Source organism: Temnothorax curvispinosus, unplaced genomic scaffold (genome assembly GCF_003070985.1).
Source record: "Temnothorax curvispinosus isolate PA1 unplaced genomic scaffold, ASM307098v1 QBEX01013129.1, whole genome shotgun sequence".
NCBI lineage: Eukaryota > Metazoa > Arthropoda > Insecta > Hymenoptera > Formicidae > Temnothorax > Temnothorax curvispinosus.
Window position 1 is genome coordinate 745,254 of NW_020222909.1, and position 16,858 is coordinate 762,111.

Consider the following 16,858-nt stretch of genomic DNA (forward strand, 5'->3'; position numbering starts at 1 on the left):
CGGGAACGGGTTTATTTGTTATTCCCAATATTTTTATTTTCTTCCAAAATCCGTGTTTCAATCTTTTGTTCAGTATGTAAACATTGAGGACACTAGAAATGACATTCGTAAAACGGATTCATAAAACAATTGCCACGAATAAGGCACAAAAAGTTGAATACGGGATAATATTGATGCTGGTTGAAATGTATATTTAAAAATTTTTCATCCATAATGATATTAAATTTCTTAGGTTATAGTAGCAATCTGACTTACGGACTCGATTTATTATTTTTAAACATTTGATATTAAATTATAAAAATATTTAATCTAACTGGTAAGAAAGGCAAGAACCAATCATATTAAAGAATGAGCGTTTCTTACCGTTGCTTTTTCCGCTGAATGCCCCCATTATCGACTCAGCAAAATAATCACTATACATATTTTTATGCATACTTTAGATAAAATATTTAAAAGGATATGAACTAATTTACATACAGGATTATTGATTTGAAGTATTGTTATTTACATTAAGAGACTATTTTATTTTAGTATTATTTTCTTTAAGGTTTTAAGATATTAATAAAACAATTTAATAAAGCAGTGATACTACAAATGCATTTTTACATTATTCTTGTAATTATTTTGTTCAGTGTAAAGATTTGGTAAGGTTGTATAGCTAAATGCAAATTGCAGAGTTTGCAGACGCATGCGGACCATGCTGGGCTGCGTTCGGAAACGTCACCCGGGTACACACGGGTATACTTCCTTCTCCTTCTAACTCGCTGAGATAGAAAGAGAAGGGAGTATACTCGTATGCACTCGGGTGACGTTTCCGAACGCAGCCCTGGTGTTGTGAGTAGTGTGATTGAATATCGCTGAAACGATATGCAAACGTTTGAAAAACGCATATTGCGATACTTTTTAAAATACGTGTAAATACTAAATATTGCAAGCAACTACGAACTCCGTTAAATTTTAATCACATGTAACGTAAGTATTATCAGTAATAAAATATGCGCCAGATTAGGTTAGATTTTTGCCTAGGCTTTTTGATGCATCTGTGATAATATTCTAGTCAGTGTCTTTTGGCTTTCTCTCGATATTCCATTGCTTGCAAATGTGAAATCCGTAAATTTGTTTTAATAATCATAATAATCTGTATAATATATTCGTAGCCAAATAAAACGGAGGAATTGCCGATAATTCATAACCTCTTAAAATGTCTGACGACGAGGATTTGGTTTACGTGAAGAAACAGAAAACTGTACATTATGGGTCTTTGGAGGAGGCAGAACGTGCACGACTTGCAGCTGCCGTTGAAACTGCAGATGAAGAAAAGGATATCACAAATTCGAACGATGTCGCTAATGTTTCTGCCTCAGGGGGAAATGTACATATCTCAAACGAGTATATGGAGCTCGAGGACGAAATGTCCAAAGATCGGCAGGCACTATTGGAAGAATTCGAACGTAGGAAAAAGGCCCGACAAATTAATGTTTCTACAGACGACTCTGAAGTAAAGAAACACTTGAGACAGTTGGGTGAGCCAATTTGTCTATTTGGAGAAGGTCCAGCAGATAGAAGAACAAGATTAAGAGAATTATTAGCCAGCGTGGGGGAGGACGCTATTAAAAAGAAACACGAAGAGGAAGAAAAACCATCTCACACAATCGAGAAGGATACGGAGTCAACTTGGTACCATGAGGGTCCAGATTCTCTGCAAATTGCACGGTCATGGATAGCAAGTGAGTCATAATTATACGATTGAACCCTTATAAAAAATCTAAATGTTCAAATCTTTATTATTTTTGTACTGTAAGCGTTATCTAACTTGTATATATTTACAGCGTATTCATTGCCTAGAGCAAAGGCACGGTTGGATAAGGCAAGGCAAGATCTACTATTGCCAGCTGCAACTCGAACAGCGAAAAGACAAGAACTTTTGAAGAAGTTGCAAGCATTAACCATTTATTGCTCTCAAATCGGTGACAGGAGACCCATTTCCTTTTGCCAGTTCAGCCCTAATTCAAAAATCCTTGCTACAGCTTCATGGTCAGGCTTATGCAAGTTATGGTCTGTACCCGACTGTACTTTGTTGCGCACTTTACAAGGACACAATTGTAATGTTGGCTGTATTGTTTTTCATCCAAAAGCTACGATAACCGAAGATGTGGTAGGTGATAATGCAGGACAAACTTGCGTGCTGGCATCTTGTGCGGCAGATGGTATGCATATTATTATAGTAATTATAGTATATAGTAGTAGTGCTATAGCGGATGTGATTGAGTCTCTAGGTCTAAGAAGTTCCTCTGTGACTCTCCACTGGTTTTTTAGACTAAATTGTCAGTCCCAGCTCAATGTTATGCATCAGGCTTATGAAATTGTTCATCCTCTTCTAATTCTTTGGGCTCAAGGTAGTCTCAGGTATCTTTTGCAAACAAATGTAGGACAGCGAGATAGGATATGTAAGCTGTCCCCACTTTCCTTCTCATATGTCTTTTCATACCTGTCTTTCAATAAATCCGAGTGTAAATGAATCTTAAGGGTCACATGTCTTATGAAAAGACTGATTCCAATCATCATCATCAGTTTGTCTTTTTTCGTTGTCAGTTCTTTCGTTGGTGACATCTTATGTCACAAGAACTCTGTGCATTTAAGGATCGTTCAGCTTGAAGAACCGTATGTCAATCTTGGTAGTAATACCATTTTGTATAATGATAGGGCACCTATGAATTTTATTCCCCAAATTTGGCCCATTCCCCTTCTGCATATCTAATGGTGTAGAACTTTTTCTTCTTTTCCTCGAGGTACGATCTTCAATTAAATTTGCTGTCTATGTAGACTCCTAAATATTTTGTTGAATTGGTATATTCGTTTTTCTCATTGGTATATACATTAATCTTCAGAGCCTCAAAGGCTCGATGAGTTCAGATTTGTGTTTTCTGATGAAGATCTCATGGCCGTAGTTTTTGATTAACCGTCAAGTCTTTGGCCTTACATTAGTTTTATGTAATTCTCAAAGCTTTATGCATTAATTCCTTGATAGTTGAAACGCATATTATTATAAATTACACGAAATTATATGATAATGTTATTTGATTGCACCTAAATTTTATAATAGGTACTGTGAAACTGTGGAGCGGTGGCACTGGCGAAGAACCATTAGCGGAAGTGGAGGGCCATGAACCTCACAGAGTAGCCAGGATAGCTTTTCATCCATCTGGACGATTTCTCGGGACCTGTTGTTACGATGCATCTTGGCGATTATGGGATTTGGAGCAACAAGCTGAAGTACTTCACCAAGAGGGTCATGCTAGAGCAGTACACTGTATTAGGTATATTTCCTCGAATATATTACTTATTTAATTTATATATTGATCTATTTTAATTATGTATTTACATATTTATTTATTTAGTTTTCAATGCGACGGAAGCGTTTGCGCCACAGGTGGTCACGATTCTTTCGGCAGAGTATGGGACTTGCGTACCGGTAGATGCATAATGTTTATGGAGGGTCATCTAATGTCAATTTTCGGTATCGATTTCTCGCCAAACGGTTTTCACATAGCGACGGCGAGCGAGGATAACGCTTGCAAGATATGGGACTTACGAAAGAGAACCTGCATATACACGATACCAGCGCATACCAATTTGCTCTCCGACGTCAAGTATCAGAGAACAGAAGGGCAATACGTGGTTACCGCATCTTATGATAATACAGCCAAAATTTGGTCCAACAAGACATGGCAGCCTCTCAAGATGCTACCTGGCCACGATGGAAAAATCATGTCCGTTGATGTGTCGCCCGATAATAAATTTATTGCAACTAGTTCGTACGACAGAACTTTTAAGTTATGGGCTCCAGAATGAAAGACGAGAGAATATAAAAATTTATCTTCTTAGGATTTTTTATGTAATATTGCATAAAATATTTATGTGGAAGCATCTGATTTGTTCATAACATAATTGCAATTTTGTGGAAATTGCCATATTAATTTCATATTACAATCATGTAATTTTGTATGACAAATTTTTTTATAAAAATGCATACATCTGAAAATGTGTAACATGTTTTTCGTTTATATTGGAAATGTATTTTTTGTTCTCTGAGAGAAATATGTCTTCCGTGAAATGGGTTTTATAATCGGATATAAACTTTTGACGTTATTTATAACTAGGGCAGCTGCCTGTTCAATAGCGCACTGCTGTTGTGCCGACGTTTATATTCAACAAAGAGTCACAAACGCGTTAACTGCAGGATCCAAACTCTCGTGCCTAGGTTTGTTGAGTGCACGTTCAGAATGAGTATCGAAAGAGGAAGACTTCACAACTGTTACGTTATTAACAAAGTTTCGAAATTTTGAGAACGACAATACATCCTTCAGAACTTCTATGATTCTTGTATCGTTCTACTGACAGAGAGAATCACTATTTAAGATGTAATTTAGCTTTTTCCATTTTCAGTTGTGTTCAAGTGTCTGTTGATATTACGTACGGAATATATTTTTGCGTATTAACAAAAATATTTATTATTTTGGGATTATGATAAAAAATTGGGTGACATACTCTAAGCTTATAATAATTTGTAATATAATTAATTTATTAATATCTCATTGTTAGATATATCGAAAATTATATCTTTATGAATCCGGTAATTACAATTATTCTAAATGGTATCACAGCTATTATGCCTATTATATAGCTATGACGTCGAGCTATTCCTATTCCATAAACGCGAAAATTTCCTATTTTATAAATATTTTCGTTGTCAATAAATTATACCGATATAGTTACGATTTTAAATTTTGATTCGGTACATATACAATATCAAAAGTGATTAGATAAGATAGTATTTAATTTAATTTATTTGTAGTCTATTATGCCTGAGTTTGTTTCGATTTATATCTCCCGATATCCGATATGTATCGTATTTTTCTTTTAAAAAAGCTCATTCGTAGTATTTTATGAACGATTCTAGCCATCCCGAGATCACAAAGTTCGAAGTAATCGATTCACGCTGATTCTGCGAGAGGTAAAGATTGATGAAGCCAAGTTCTGGTGCCTCCTTCAGCAAAATCCGCGGCCGTGTGTCCATCGCCTTTCAAAATCCATTTTGTCGTTAATAGCCCATCCACTCCTACCGGACCACGTGCGTGGATACGTGTTGTGGAAATACCGACCTTCGAAAAAGAATCATATATTTATATCTCCCGATAATAATTTTATATGCATATTAGTGGAAAATTATTTTATCTATAATTTTTAAGTTACGGACATTTATATCATTTTGTAACTTTGTAAGGACATACGTTACAATTGGACATGCTGTTCCAAGTGATTTTATAATATAAATAAAACGAGTTTTTTTTCGTTTTTCAACGAGAATACTAGTTTTGTCTCGAGGGTCTTACCTCCGCTCCAAGACCGAATCTATAGCCGTCTGCAAATCTAGTGCTGGCGTTATGGAAGACACACGCACTGTCTACCTCTCTCTGGAAATGCGCCGCTGTGCTGGTATCCTCGCTGACAATAACATCGGTATGGCTGCTACCGTATTGATGAATGTGGCTGATGGCATCGTCGACGTCCGAAACGACTTCTACGGTGCATTCGAGTGCGCCGTATTCGGTTCGCATGCTTTTCGCGGCGGGCGGACCGAAGGTCAATAACTCTCTTAGCTTTGGACCGGAATTGATTTTCACCTGGGAAATATTATTTTGTTATACATCCGGAAGTAATAAAATTAATGTTATATGCACCATAAAGCTTTGATTATGATGAGAAAGAGTTTTAATAAATGATCGGAATAAGAGAGTAATACTGAAACATTAAATTAACATATAGAAAATTTTCTTCCGTTTATACTCCAAGAAAAGATGTAGAAAAAGCCAATCTTTTTTTATTCCGTCTCAAAGGAGGCAATATATACGTTTTAGTGTAACTTGAGTATAAACTTCTGACATTTTGTGAAATCCCGGTGAAAAGTTCTTGATGAAAGTTTTGCTCACGAGCGCGAAGTACACAAAATACTGCAGCGCGACACGAAACAAGAAACTGAGAAGAAATAGTTTTTTAAATTCTTAATCCTTTGGATTTCTCAGAGCTACTACCGGCGCGGCGGATCCTTTGATCCTCTTAAAAAAACTAATTTCAAAAAATAAAAAACGAAGATGATATATAGGATTCAAGCGGAGAAAGCTAACTCACCCCTTCTTTCTTCAGCATGCTGCACACGTCGCTAAAGAAGCTGCCGCTCATAAGGCTTTCGTGTATCAGTAACGTCTCCATAGCGTTGCACGCAGCGGGATAATCGCACTTGGAGTCTCTGATGATTTTCATGGCCTTCGCAATATCCGCGTATTTGTCGATGTAAACGTGACAGATACCCTCGGCATGTCCTAAGACGGGTATATGTTTAGACTGTTCTTGGATCGTGCGGACCAACTCCGAGCTACCGCGAGGAATGATGAGATCTATATGTTTTTCCATTGAGAGAAGATCGCCCACATCCTCCCTCGTGGACACGAGGGAAATAGCGTTCGACGCGCCGAACTTTTCCAACGCCTCCTTCACGAGAACCATCAGATACTTGTTGCTGTTAGCGGCTTCTTTGCCACCCTTCAGGAGAAGCCCGTTAGCGCTGGACATGGCCAGAGCGGCTACCTGAGGCAGGCTATCCGGCCTGGATTCGAAGATCACCAGCAATACCCCGATCGGCACCGTTATTTGCGCCAATTCCAGACCATCGGCCAATCTGGTCCTACGGACCACGCGGCCTACGTTGTTCAACGAATCGTCCGCGATTTGACGCAGACCGGAACTCAAAGACTTGAGCTTCGCCGGCGTTAGAGATAGACGCGATAGCAGGACTTGCGCCAGATTCTTCTTACTCGCGTCCTCCAAATCCAACGCATTCGCCGCGAGAATCTCGGATTGTCTGGACTCGAGTAAATCCGCGAGAATTTTGATGCACTCGGCTCGTTCCTCCGGGCTTAACGCCTGTAGCTTTCTACAGCCGACGCGGGCTGAAATTTTATTCGCATTCGTGCAAATATAATTATCTAAATATCAAAGTAATAGAGACAATAAAGCTTAATGTGATGAGCGTTCCGCTTTCAATCGATCTTATCTCGTGATTGTTATATATCTTTGCTTATCTTTGCGTATGTATACTGTAAGATTCTTAAAAAAAAAAACCAATCTTGAAGTCTTAAAGTCGAAAGTTAAAATATTACCGTTTTCGGCGACCACCTCGATAGGAGTGGACGAGCCGGCAGCCTGCGTGAACAACGTTCCGATCTTTCTGCCCGACATGATGCTCTTAATAGCCTTTTCCTGGGTGCCGTTGCAGATGACCACCGCAACGCCACGATCCATTGCCCAGAGAGCGGCGTTGACCTTCGCGTCCATGCCGCCTGTGCCTACTTTCGACTTCTGTCCGAACTTGATGGTACCCCTCAGATCGGAGCTGAAGGTGTGCAGCATCCTCGCGCCGTCCTGCCAAGGTGGAAGATTGTAAATTCCGTCAACATCGCTCATGAGGATCAGCAAGTCCGCTTGGACTTCAGCCGCTAGCATGGCTGCCAGGGAGTCGTTGTCCTTGATGGATATTCCTCGTCTGCCGCCACCGCCGGCGACTTCTTCGTCGACGTCCGGTGGCGGAGACACCGCGTCGTTCGTGTTGATGATCGGCACGATGTTCAGACTGATCAGTTCGCTCAGCGTGCTAAAGAGATTCTTTCGCGTCTCTTCGTTGTAAAAGTCGGGCTTGGTCACCAGCACCTGCGCGATTTTGACCCCGTACTGGGCGAACATCGCGTCGTAGAGAGACATGAGACCTGATTGACCCACTGCGGCGGCTGCTCTAGGTTCTAACATAGTTCCTGCATTAATATCAAGGATGTGTTATCCAATGTATTTTCTCTTCGAAAAAATAGTAGTAGTAATCAAGGACAAAGAATCCTATAGCACAACTTGGTAGTTTTAACTTTTGGTAATTTTTGGAATAATTAAAAATAACTTTTGAGGAACGCTAAAACGAAAGAGAACAAACGTAAGAAAACAAGCGGACAATTGGCAAGACATTGAAGAAAATTGCTCTCGAACGTGCGCATCGATCGAAAGATGCACTCGACAAGGTTCACAGGACAAATAGAATCCCACAGGAATTCAACGTCGGACAGTTGTGTTAGATCAATATATATGTATATATATATATATATATATAGAGAGAGACAGACCGGACATTGTAGACTTGGCAGGCTGCCCAGACAGATATTTGAAACTACTATCGAAACATTAACACCTTTCGCTTGGGTATTCTTACAGACAGTTGAATTTATGGACGATCGACTTGTTTCTTCTTTCCGGAATCTTCAAATGGTTATTTATCATCTCGAGAAAGAAGCTCGTTAACTCTCTTCGCAACGGCTTGACAGTACAATTTATTGAAGAAACTTCTTACTCTTTTCCACTATACACTTCAAATAATACGCGTATCATTTTTCTTTACGTAGCTCTGTAATTCTTTAATAACTGGGTGGATATTAAAATGTATAACCCAAGGTTGATTCGCTCGCCTGTCTCGTAAAAATATTAATATCCCGCCTGTGAATTGTTTATGCTATATTGTCTCTGCTCTCCACACACGTATACCGTACTAAATCAATGAATCGTTAGCGAGGAATAGCCTTGATTGCAATACCAATAATAGAGCATTTCTATCACGTACATCAGCGGAGAGGAAATTCGTTACTGAGGAAGTTATTGTCTTCCTGAGGATCGATGCATATTAAATGCTCCCATGAAATATTCGTTTTTATACGAGAATAATAATGCAACGAATAAATTATTATTCGTGCTGTGCCGACAGCCAATTAAAAGTTTTGTTAGCTGCTTCAAATTAAGATTTTTTTTTATAAACAAATCTTTTTAACGTCAGAAAATTTATTTCAAAGTTAACACATTTTATGTAATAGGTATAATGTATTCTATCTAGGGACATACGATACCATCATCATATTATGTAATGCTCTTTGAGATAGCCATTTTGTAATAACAACATTACGTCTCGTAACATATGCAAAATGATCGTCCTATTTCATGCAAGCCATACACTGACGATTACACGTGCTTTAAAATAATGTGCGTGTAATAATGCTACCTACATATAATATAAACTCGGAGTGAAAATTACATTGATAAAATAAATACCGCATTTTTCCAACCTCATTATCATTCCTTTGTACACATCGACTCACGGTATATACTCTTAATGGTAATTATGAGAACATTATTGATTAGAGGCATTATTGTTGTTTGACCGGTCTCTCACAAAGGGGAATAACGTAAACTACAAGATTATCGCATTTCGGTCTCAATTATGCTAATGGCAAATTCATCCGTGTAATACGTATGTACGAAATTCGCCTCTTATCATCGGTGCATGAAAATATTAATTAAAGCGGACGTCTATCGAGTGCGTCGCAACCTAGATATTGTGCCTGATGGACAAACGTGTGTGCGGGAGAACATGAAATTGGCACGGTATACTCCTGCGGCACGTATGTACCGCGCCCAACATTAGCGCGTTTTAGTGGCTTATCTCAGGAAGAGTAAAGGTTTATTACTTATGAAACAGGTCAACTTAATTGAACTTGAGAACTTATATGATCAAAACCTTTGAGCGTGTAAAATTGTAGCGGCTAGGTAGACTGCATTCTTACGAGATTACGATACAAATCGTCAACGTCAAATTGTCGAGATAAAATTGAAAAGAATATCGGAGAGGTATTAATATCTCGGTGCCAATTAATTTTTATACAAGCGGGAAATTTGTCAGTATAATTTCTCACTATTGTCATAAAATGTAATGTTAAATAACCAATTATCTTAGTAATTATTTGATTAATTATTCCATTATCAGACCAGGAATAGTTCCCAATAAGCATAACGTAAAAATTGAATTTGGAATGAAGAAGAATACCTGCGTGTTCCCGCGTGTGATCCGTGGGGCTCAGGGTCTCTCTCATCGACATGGACATCAAAAGCTCCTGGGTGAGCTTCTGCTTGCCAAAGGCAACCGCCCCGCTAGTGACCATGATGCATTCGCGTCCGTCGATCTGGCATTCGGCTACCTGCTCCACGATAGAAGCCAGACGTCCAAGAGCCAGGCCGTGCTCGTCCTCCCGCGTTATAACCGCGCTGCCGAGTTTGATGACCAGTCGACGGGCGTATTTCAATTCGCTGCGCTCCGTAAAGGTCTGTTGCCTTCGTGGTCTCTCCGACGTTTGTAGCTCCCTTCGCGACACGCCATTACTCTTGAAAAGTTTTTCATGATAAATGGGATAAAATCGCGGTGAGGGAAAACAGCTGTAAGCAAGAAAGAGAGGGAAAGAGACACAGGATAAAGTCTTGAATAAATTATCGTTTCAATGGGGAAGAAAAGGTTAGGGTTAGATTAGGTTTACCATATTAATCGTTGGCTAACAAATACTTGTCACATATGTAAGTACGATGTTATTGCATGCTTGCACTGCACTCTGTAGTCTGTAGCCTGTACGTTTATGCAGCAAAGAAGTTTAGCATTGGAAAGTTTCGAGTCTTCATCAAAGAAATTATGAAGTTTTACAACGATGTAAGACTATAATAAGTATAATAATGGAGAATAGCGCTAAAGCGCGGCGAGAATGGAGAGGAAAAGGAGCCGGAGCTTATGCTTAGATAGATTATATTCATTTGAGTATACTTACGCGGTATATCTAATAAAGTTTGCAAGAATATATAAAGTTAAATTACGTCTGTAAGCAAAGCTGATTTTTTTCCCCGTAATCGTTGAATTAGTCAAAGTACAAGGCGCGTGGTATTTTCCAAAGTGTTATTTAAGCATAAAGATTATCATTTGTCTTATCTTTATGTGTGGCGATGTTACTGATTCATCATTTTTACTACGTTTAATAAAATATTTATCGTTAACGTTTGCAATTGCGGGCGCAATGCGCGATATAAAACAAGTTTTATTTAAATCTTTCCTAAATTTTTATCTATATATCTTATTTTACAATCATGAACAAAGTGTTGATTAATCAAAAAACTAATCCAGTTTGGAGAACTGAAATGAACTGGTCACATATTTGACAAATTAATATTAAAGATTTTATCTTTATATCGCATCTTTTTTGATAGAACAACAAACTTAATTAAGATGCATATCGATATTTTCTCTCATTGCATACTGATAGTGATTTATTGAGTTAGTGAAAAATAATTTCATATTAATAAATTATCTAAGGAACTTTATATAGGAAATGATAATGTATCAGATGTTTACAATCTGTCTGTGTGATTTTCCATATCTTATTTTCTCGCTGTAAACTTGATAACACGTAGCAGTTATAATACACTCAAATTAACAAGGAATGCGATACAAGTCTCATATACTTCCCACGTTCAAACGTACGTCTTTATGATACAAAAACAAACACAATTGCTTGTGACATAAACGTAATTTTTGCAACCGAGGTAGGGATGTTTCCCGTTATGCGATTACCAATTGCGCGTTATAAATCATATTATAATCCGCTTATCTTTGCGTTCTATTTTTTTTCATGTATCAGTTCCTGGCTGTATAATTACTCGAGACAGAGAGACACGTGCAATTTTTCACACGTATGCGTGGTGTGGAATTTATCGGTACGTATAATTGTTGCGGAAATATTGATAAGCACACCTGGCATTATTTTGATGCAAAAGATATTTTTATTACAATGATGCAAAAGAAAAACGATAAATCCAAAAATAATATAACGTTGTATTTAGTTATATATACGTACACGCGTAGGTAAACGAACCACTAATAAATCTCGTAATTACTGACTCTGTTAAGAAATTTATTAATTATAATTTATATAATGCACGCACACTAGCGAATGATTAAAACAATAATTTTATTTATTACGTTCCCAGAGAATAATATTGATGATATAACAATAATATTTGTTTTAGCTTTATTATATTATTATTGATATTATTATATCCTTCATTTTATTATTTACTCCTTTTTTTTAGCTCATAACAAACGCTCTTATCGTTATAAAATAATCACGACCGAGATGCAGAATTGTAGATGGATAATGAATATTTTAGCGGTAAGTCTCGAATTTAACTCAATTTTAATTCTGCTTCTAATTTAATTTTAATTTTTGATCCTTTTTCTTTATCTTTTTCGTTTTTCATATATTTATAATAAATCAAGTTTTGTCCTTTATCCGATATATACTATAACTAGTATTTTATACTAGTAAATGTCATCCGACTTGTATACGCATTCGATGTCTAGCCAACATCTATGCGTTATCGCTGCAGCTCGCGTCATGCGCTATATTATCACGATCTAACTTGAGTACACGAAACACTTGTAACAGTACGAGCGTATCGATACCCCCTGTAAACTGTGCCAGTTATCGACAAAATCGGTCATTTTTCGACTTGCAGGTTTGTATGCACGTTCGACGATAGTGGACGAGCAAAAATACGTTCATTTCCCAGGAGGCCTGCAAGGTTTCGTCGACGGACAATCTGTTGCACCGCATGTTCGTATCGGTGGTACGACGTAATGGAACTCGTTGCACACGTCGGTCCACGCTGTACTCTTCTTAACACCATTTCGAAACCACCTCGGCATTGTATGCTTCACGCGGGCTTGGAAAGACGATATATTGGGTGTACCGGCGTAGCTTTAAAACGGGCGCGATCTATATGAGAAGTCTGTAGAGTCAAGACCCCGTAAATATACTCATGTAAAACCACGTTATCGCAGTTTCTCGAATTTATGGCTGGTCGCGTTGCTACAATAGTACAATGTTATCTCGAGTACTCGTTCCGCCAACAAATAATTATGATAAATAAGTACGAAGTCATACATAATAATACCACGTACTGTTAACTGCGGCAAGAGTGGTCCCAACGACGAGGTCAGTCTTCGTGGCTTATTACCGAGCCGGGCGGACCTCGTTAGTAGCAGAATTGAGTACATTGCGGGTCCCCGGTATCTTCTTTGAAGCACGATTAATTCAGCCCGTCTCCCTCTTTCTCTTTCTATTAATTCTCAAATAGTTCCGGGATCGGAAGTTGTCGTCCGAAAAACTTGCGTCCGAAAAATTACAATCTAACGACTATCTATTATTCTAAAAGACGTCAACAAAACGATCCTAAGTCGCGTGTGAAAAGGTCGTTTACCTGACGTAGCAAAATATACGGGAAAAAAGAAAAGATGTCAGCACGTTCAACCGCACGTTACAGATATCCGCTCGCCGGAAAAAAAATGTCAATGTAACATAGAGTAGAGTGATCTGACTTGTTTGCTGATTCTGCCGAGTTGGTAGAAAAAAACAGAGGGAAGACAAAAGAAATAAAAAGAGACGGATCGCGCGCGAGATGAGAGAGGAGAGACGAGGCTGATATCGTACCTCGTCTCCGAGGTAGAGCGGCCGCAGCGATGGTCAACGACACACTACTGCTTTCTACACGAAATCACTTCGAAAGACGTCGTTATCGCGGCCAGATTAGAGACGCATCGAGTGAACGCGAATCATGTCAGGGAGAAAGCCCAGAGGGAGGAATCTCTTCCGTCGGGGATACCGATCCGGGCGACGCGCGACGTCGCGCACGTCACGCCCGATCGTTTTTCCGAACGTTTCCCAATCGCCAGGGTTCCAGGGTTACGCAAAGTCCGAGTTAATACGAACGAGAATCGTCTTTGTGCGATCCGCGTCGTCAGCGAACTTCGACCCCGAAGATTGCGAATCGAGCAAACAGCGCTGCTGATAACGTACCCATTCTTTTTCGACTTTGCGTCACAGCGTACGAGCGAGTCGATCTACATCCGATAAAGCTGATCGAATACTGCATCGACGAAATAGCGTTTCAAGCGCGCATTACGCAACGTGCACAATTCAATATTTACCTATACGTGTGCTTACTGCCCTATTTTTATACAATTGCGATAGTAAACGAAACATTCTTGATCATGACGTAAAATCTGAAGCGATCTAAAGCGATACCTATACGCGTGTATGTATATGTGTATGCATGAAGAGACCTAAAGTGTTTGAGCATGTATCACTGCTACTTGTGTTTTCCAAGGTTCTTATCGGATTTATAACTTACCACGTGTCATTACATCATACAAAACGTGATAGATATTATATTTTACTTTATATACAATATGTACTTGCGCATGCACACAATTTATCAAAATTCCTTTCGATTGGCGACACGTAAAATCCAAGCCACGTTTCTCTTACGAAATGCGATGTTTCTACTAGACGTTACTAGAATGTATTCTTGCAAATAAATTTCGCTCGTTTATGGTTTCCGTAGAACAAACATGAATATCACGGAGAAAGAATTTCCCTCGTGGGAAAATCAACTGTAGAGCAACGAAAAAAGAAAAATAGAAAAGATAAATTTAAAACATTTTTCAAATTAAAATATATTTTCATTTCGACACGTTTAGAGTCCCTCATATGTAAACTAATAACGCATATGATGCATTTCCTTTAGCAAATATATATAAGCGGTGTCCCACAAATTATCACATGTGTGAGTGAATTATTCTTATTGTTCTATCAACAAAGTTAATAATGTCAGCGTAACGTTGATTAATCATATCAAATTAATTATTCGCTCAAATTACCTGTGCGTAAACAGAAACACATAATTCATTATACGTATGTAAATGGCGTGGAAATTATTGTAAAAGCGATCCATCAGCGAAACGAATTCGTTGATGAAGAGACCTGTCAGCAAGAAGGGTGACAAGCAAATAATCGAAATTCATCCTTCTTGCTCCTACTTTTAACTTATAAATAATCCTCTTTAGGATCTCCTGTCGCGCGCGAGCGGCTTACAAGCTGAATGAAAGCTTATACAAAAGTATACAATAGGAATACTTCACAACGCTGTCCGAGTTCGATAAAATCCCTTTAACCACGGTCTTTCTCGTATAATGCATAATTCTTGTATAAACTACTAGCTGCTTTAGCTTATATTTATTAACCAGGTTTGCTCTAACAGTTTTAATTAACGAACAAACTTGCGTTTTGAGCGAATACATTATATTATATCCTAAAAACTTCGATCGGTATTGAACGCAAGACGCCTCTAGTAGGTACATTACAAATGCTCTTGATCGCAAACTTATTACGCAACGAATGAATCGAGATATTAAGATGATTGTAATAATTTGGCCAATCAAAATCTTTTTGGCGTAGATTTATATAATATATATCTTTCTTATAGAGAAAGCAGCGAAGTACGCTTGTTTACAGTGCAATCCACGCATCTGGCAGTTAATTTCGATAAATCTACGCTAGATTATAAATCATATGACACAATATGTCCTACTGCACGCCAATATCGGCATCCAGTACGTCCTTCTCATTATCAAACGTATTGTATGCGCGGAACTATCTGCTCGTTATTGTCAGCGATCTGTCGCGATTGATAGGGAGATGTTTGAATGCCTTCGATGGTTTACTTGGTGTCGATTTGTCTGTTATATGTACGCCAATCCCTATTGTACATTTTATCTGTTAGCTTTCATATTCAGAGCTTGTAAACCACTCGTGACGGCGGAGGAGCCTAAAGAGGATTATTTATTAGTTAGAAACAAACGCAACAAAATGACTTTTGATTATCTGCTTGTCAGTTATTCATCTTTTCATCGATAGATCTGTCTCGTTGATAAATAATTTTTATGATTTCTATGATTTTGCGAGCCATGAATTATGAGCTTTTGTATTACGAATTGCGAAAATCCAGAGCTGTCTAAACGTTATAAATTACCGCGGCTAAGAGATAAGAGGATAATATAATTTTATATCCCATTTTTTGGATGTGGGTCATGTGGGATGTAAATTCTGTACAAATTCGTTTATGACGATGTATCAAAAAGTTGATAGAAAGCAGACCGCGTTGGTTTACATTTTTGTTATAAATATTCTGTATTTTTAAACTGATAAAACTTTGGTGACATTTGAATATATGTAAATAAGTGTGTTTCATAGAGTTTTTGATAGCGCACACCGTTCTTAGTGGAGCTTTTAGAAAGTTTTTACAGTGCAAGGTACTTGAAAGTATAATCCTTTATCTCGTGTATCATTTATAAAGTTAGAAATTCTATGACATCCATGTTCTCTCCCGGAATCAGATAACGTGAGAGAAGCAGATTCAGCTTTAACAGAATCTCGATTTAAATATCAGATGTTTGATTCTATTGTCTGCTGACGATTAAAAGGTCGTGTGAAAAAGAATAGTCTTTAATTAAATTTTGTATTCTGAGTCTGCTTTTTAAAACGGGGAGAGGTACGTGATCTCTTCATATATAAGCGCCCTTGATTCTGGCACGATCTGTGAATCGTTTATTTTATACGTTTCGCAATAAAGATAACGTACTTATTTAAGTTCCCATCGCGCCGAGTAATTAAAGCTCCCAGATAAGAAAGCCCGATGCAACTCCCATACGAGGGGTAGCCGTTTCCGAGTAACCTTACCGAATTGAGTTTACCGCTGTTAAACCACGGCGCAACACATCGACGCGAAAAATCGAACATAACACAAGCCGAAGAGAAAAAACGATTGAACGAGCGTGAGGTTAACGACATCCGACAAGAAGTTTCTGCAGCCGCGGAATCATATCGCGCGGCTGAAGAACGAGAAAGAGAGAGGAGAAAAAAGAGAAAGAGAGAGAGAGAGAAAGAGGGGGGACAGGTATCAAGCGTATCAAGTAAGGGAAGCGCGCGCGACGCGCTTTACAAAAAGCCTTCCCTTTCTTTTATCTTATCCCCCTCTTGCGAGAGCAGCATCCCCTTCGACG

At 38.4% G+C, this 16,858-nt stretch overlaps 2 protein-coding genes across 2 annotated transcripts; one reads left to right on the forward strand and one right to left on the reverse strand.

Annotated features, from left to right (window-relative positions):
• Positions 1-796: 796 nt before the first annotated feature.
• On the forward strand, positions 797-4,550 carry LOC112463193 (U4/U6 small nuclear ribonucleoprotein Prp4). The gene is made up of 5 exons (XM_025029393.1): positions 797-972; positions 1,158-1,727; positions 1,830-2,207; positions 3,104-3,317; positions 3,399-4,550. Exons 2-5 carry the CDS (start codon positions 1,202-1,204, stop codon positions 3,850-3,852), a joined length of 1,572 nt encoding a protein of 523 aa, XP_024885161.1. The 5' UTR covers positions 797-972; positions 1,158-1,201; the 3' UTR covers positions 3,853-4,550.
• Positions 4,551-4,603: 53 nt separating this feature from the next.
• Positions 4,604-13,015, reverse strand: LOC112463194 (delta-1-pyrroline-5-carboxylate synthase). Its single transcript, XM_025029394.1, has 6 exons — positions 12,920-13,015; positions 9,968-10,301; positions 7,218-7,865; positions 6,190-7,007; positions 5,394-5,684; positions 4,604-5,162 (listed from the first exon to the last, which is right to left on the reverse strand). Exons 1-6 carry the CDS (start codon positions 13,013-13,015, stop codon positions 4,995-4,997), a joined length of 2,355 nt encoding a protein of 784 aa, XP_024885162.1. The 3' UTR covers positions 4,604-4,994.
• Positions 13,016-16,858: the final 3,843 nt, after the last annotated feature.

Excerpts from the sequence above, each read along its gene's own strand:
- LOC112463193 (XM_025029393.1), top strand. The coding sequence starts at position 1,202 with ATGTCTGACGACGAGGATTTGGTTTACGTGAAGAAACAGAAAACTGTA. Across the intron at positions 1,728-1,829 it reads TGCACGGTCATGGATAGCAA|CGTATTCATTGCCTAGAGCA; the intron begins GTGAGTCATAAT and ends ATATATTTACAG. Across the intron at positions 2,208-3,103 it reads GGCATCTTGTGCGGCAGATG|GTACTGTGAAACTGTGGAGC; the intron begins GTATGCATATTA and ends ATTTTATAATAG.
- LOC112463194 (XM_025029394.1), bottom strand. The coding sequence starts at position 13,015 with ATGTACTCAATTCTGCTACTAACGAGGTCCGCCCGGCTCGGTAATAAG. Across the intron at positions 10,302-12,919 it reads CACTCTTGCCGCAGTTAACA|AGTAATGGCGTGTCGCGAAG; the intron begins GTACGTGGTATT and ends AAACTTTTCAAG. Across the intron at positions 7,866-9,967 it reads TCACACGCGGGAACACGCAG|GAACTATGTTAGAACCTAGA; the intron begins GTATTCTTCTTC and ends ATATTAATGCAG.